We start from the raw sequence: 3,061 nt of genomic DNA on the forward strand, positions 1-3,061 counted from the left end.
TTTTTAATTTAATTTAATTTTATTTTTTTACAGTTTCAACAAATAATACACTGCATATATTCTTCTTAGTGGTTAATTGCTGTACAAGATCCTGGTTTTCTTCTAACAGTTTCAGAGTTTCAGGTCTTACACCTAAGTCTTTGATCCATCTTCAGTTGATTTGCAGGGTAAGAGGGCTCTGCCAATGGGCATCCAGTTTTCTCAGTGCTGTTTGTTAAGAAGCAGCTACTTTTCCAGTGTATGTTTTTAGTCCCTTTGTCCAGAACCAGATGACTGGCATCATCTGTGATCCCGGTTTTACTCCACCGGCTTACGTGTCTGTGTTGGTGCCAGCGTCGTGCTAGTTGGGAGCGTGGCTTTGTAGTGTAATTTGAAATTGGGTGTTGGGATGCCGCCAGCTTTGCTCTTTCTATGTAAGATTGATACAGCTATTCTGGGCCTTTGGTGTGCTCATGTGAATTTTAGAGCTGTTTTTTTTTCTACCTCTAAAAAATGTCATAAAAATTTTTATGGGGATTGCACTGAATCTGTAGCTTTTGGTAACTGCTGACCCATGGACAAGGGGAGTCTTTCCATCTTTAAATGTCCTCAGTTTTTTTCTTTAAAGTTCAGTAATTTTCACTGTAGAGATCTTTTACCTCCTTGGTTAGGCTGATCCCTAGGGATTTTACTTTTTTGGAAGCTACTGTGAATGGAATTGTTTTCCTGATCTTTTTTCAGCCAGTTCATTATTGGTGTATTGAAAAGCTGTTGATTTTTCTTGATGCTGCGTTTGCATCTTCACTAGTTATTTAATGTTGTTGAGCAAGATGCTGATCAGACTGTTTGGTTTCACTGGATTAGTGTTGAATGATTTAAAGAAATGGAAGGTGGTTTGTAGGACAAGGATTTCAGAAGATGGCGATAAATGTAATAAAATGGTGACTAGTTGGTGAAATACTTGGGAAACAGTAATGGTGGTGATACAGGTTTGTTTTTATTAAGTGATTATCATTGTTGCCTCTAAATTTGTATTACTCTCTTTTGGCAGGGTGTGTTAAGCCTTGAATATTGTGTGGGCATTATTGGTGGCAAACCTAAGCAGTCCTATTACTTTGCTGGATTTCAAGGTTAGTGATCTACTGTATTCTTTTAAAAAGCAGAAAGTTAATATGAGGTTATCTGGAGCAGAATGATTAACAGGCCAAATGAGTACCTGATACACTCATCCGTCCTGCCGTGGCCGCTCATTTGTCACTTGGTCTACAGCATAATTGGATTCTGTAAAAATGTATGTTTAATATCTGTTATTACACACACAGGCATAATTTATTGGTTTTGCTAAACTTGAGAAGACATCGCCACCACATTCTGGCGGTTGCTATTTACATATTTACCTTTTACTAGTTTTAGTGGTGCTGGTTGATGATAAAATGACAAGCAATATGTTCTTCCTGTCAGGATAAAGAAGTGCAATACATTTTTCATATGCAAACTATAGAATATAATTGTGTGTTTGTGAAAGTAATTTTATCTCCAAAAATTAAATGACAGCTTCATCACTTTATAAAAATTCTGCTTATACAAGCATATTTGATTATGCAAAAGTTAATCTATCCTGTGCAAACCTGTGTTTCAGTCAATGAATATCAGTCTGGCAAGCTGTTACTCATAGGGTTTTTTCAGCTGCTCTACATAGAAATTGGACTGTAAGCAGTGTAATAATAAGGTGGATTTTGAATTACTTGTCTTCTGTTTTGTCCTTGTAGATGACAGTTTGATTTACATGGACCCTCATTACTGCCAGTCTTTTGTAGATGTCAGCATAAAGGATTTCCCTCTTGAGGTACTATGCATAGAGCACTGTATTTTTTTTTTTTTTTTTTTTTTACCATGGGAGCAAACTAATTATTTAGAAATGTGTTAGGTAGCTATGCTTTGATAGTAGTACAATTCCAAGTTAATATTTTGCTGACTTATAAAACTGTAGTCAACACAGTGGTCAAAGGTTAGTACTTCATTGCTGAATTTTAATTTATGATATACTTTCTTTTTCATTTACCTTTGTCTCCAACTTGTTAGATGCCCTAGCCATACTAAAATAAATGAGCAAACCTCAGAGTAATTTTGTAGAAAAATAGGTAAACTGTACTAAAATTTAAAACACAAAAATATAAAAAAGAATTTAAAGTATTAGGTATATTTTTTTAAAAAAAAAGGAGAAATGAAAGAAAACACATTAGACTTGAAGTGACAAAACGTTTTAAGTATAGTAATTAATCTTAGCCCTTAGGTTAGAATTTCTAAGAGCTAATCTGGGCTTCTAATATTTGTTTTAAGTTTCATTTTTTATCTTCTCCTTTCTCCTTTCATAGGTCATTTTGTGATCCAGTATTTTAATTCAGTAAAAATTGAGAGTTAATAAATCAGACATCTAATCATTACATAGTTTTGGTTCTTTTTTTTCTCAGCTTATGTAGACTAAAATAATTTTACAGAATAAAATACTTTTAGTCACTGAAGTGGCATGGATCACCAGTGCTCGAGGGATTGACATGTTGAAATACAGTTATGTAACTTGTTTTAGTAATATGTTTTGCTAGCGTTAATACCGAATAGTATTAAGAGGCAGCTTCTGAGCATAAACCACCCGGATGTGCTTGAGGCAGTAGCTTACAGAGGGTGCTGCCATGTTTTATGACGTAACTCTCTAAACCAGACCACGCGCGAGCATCTGGAGGCCGGAGGTCAGGGCTTCCCGTTTCCTTCAGAGCGTCGGTGCGTGCGAACCCTCACGGCTGTGCTGGCTGCCATTGGAGCCGCGCGGAGGGCGCGTGAGCAGGGCCGCGTCATCTGCCCTGTGAGTCTTTTTTTGCCACATAAGTCTAGGTTACATTTCCAGTGTATCTGGGCCAAACTGGCTCCAAACAGACGGTAGATACTTGAGATTCAGATGGACAGTGGTTCATAATGCCTATTTCAGTATTATATAAAACTGGCAAATTAAAAGATTATTGATCCTGGGGCTGGCGAGATGGCTCAGTGGTCTAAAGCACCTACTTAGAACAAGCTTAGCAAAGCA

The 3,061-nt window shown here is 36.7% G+C and overlaps 1 protein-coding gene across 12 annotated transcripts in view; it reads left to right on the forward strand.

The window, feature by feature from the left end:
- Positions 1-3,061, forward strand: part of Atg4c (autophagy related 4C cysteine peptidase) — a 68,615-nt gene that overhangs the window by 43,149 nt on the left and 22,405 nt on the right. For 11 of the 12 annotated variants that reach the window (XM_023718323.1, XM_023718326.1, XM_023718318.1 and 8 more), the window contains 2 exons: positions 1,031-1,109; positions 1,749-1,825. The exons of the other annotated variant lie outside the window; for it this stretch is intronic. In XM_023718323.1, coding sequence (XP_023574091.1) covers positions 1,031-1,109; positions 1,749-1,825 — 156 coding nt within the window. The remainder of the gene's footprint in view (positions 1-1,030; positions 1,110-1,748; positions 1,826-3,061) is intronic. 12 annotated transcript variants of the gene reach the window in all.

Source organism: Octodon degus, unplaced genomic scaffold (assembly GCF_000260255.1).
Source record: "Octodon degus isolate 3935 unplaced genomic scaffold, OctDeg1.0 scaffold00057, whole genome shotgun sequence".
Classification (NCBI taxonomy): domain Eukaryota; kingdom Metazoa; phylum Chordata; class Mammalia; order Rodentia; family Octodontidae; genus Octodon; species Octodon degus.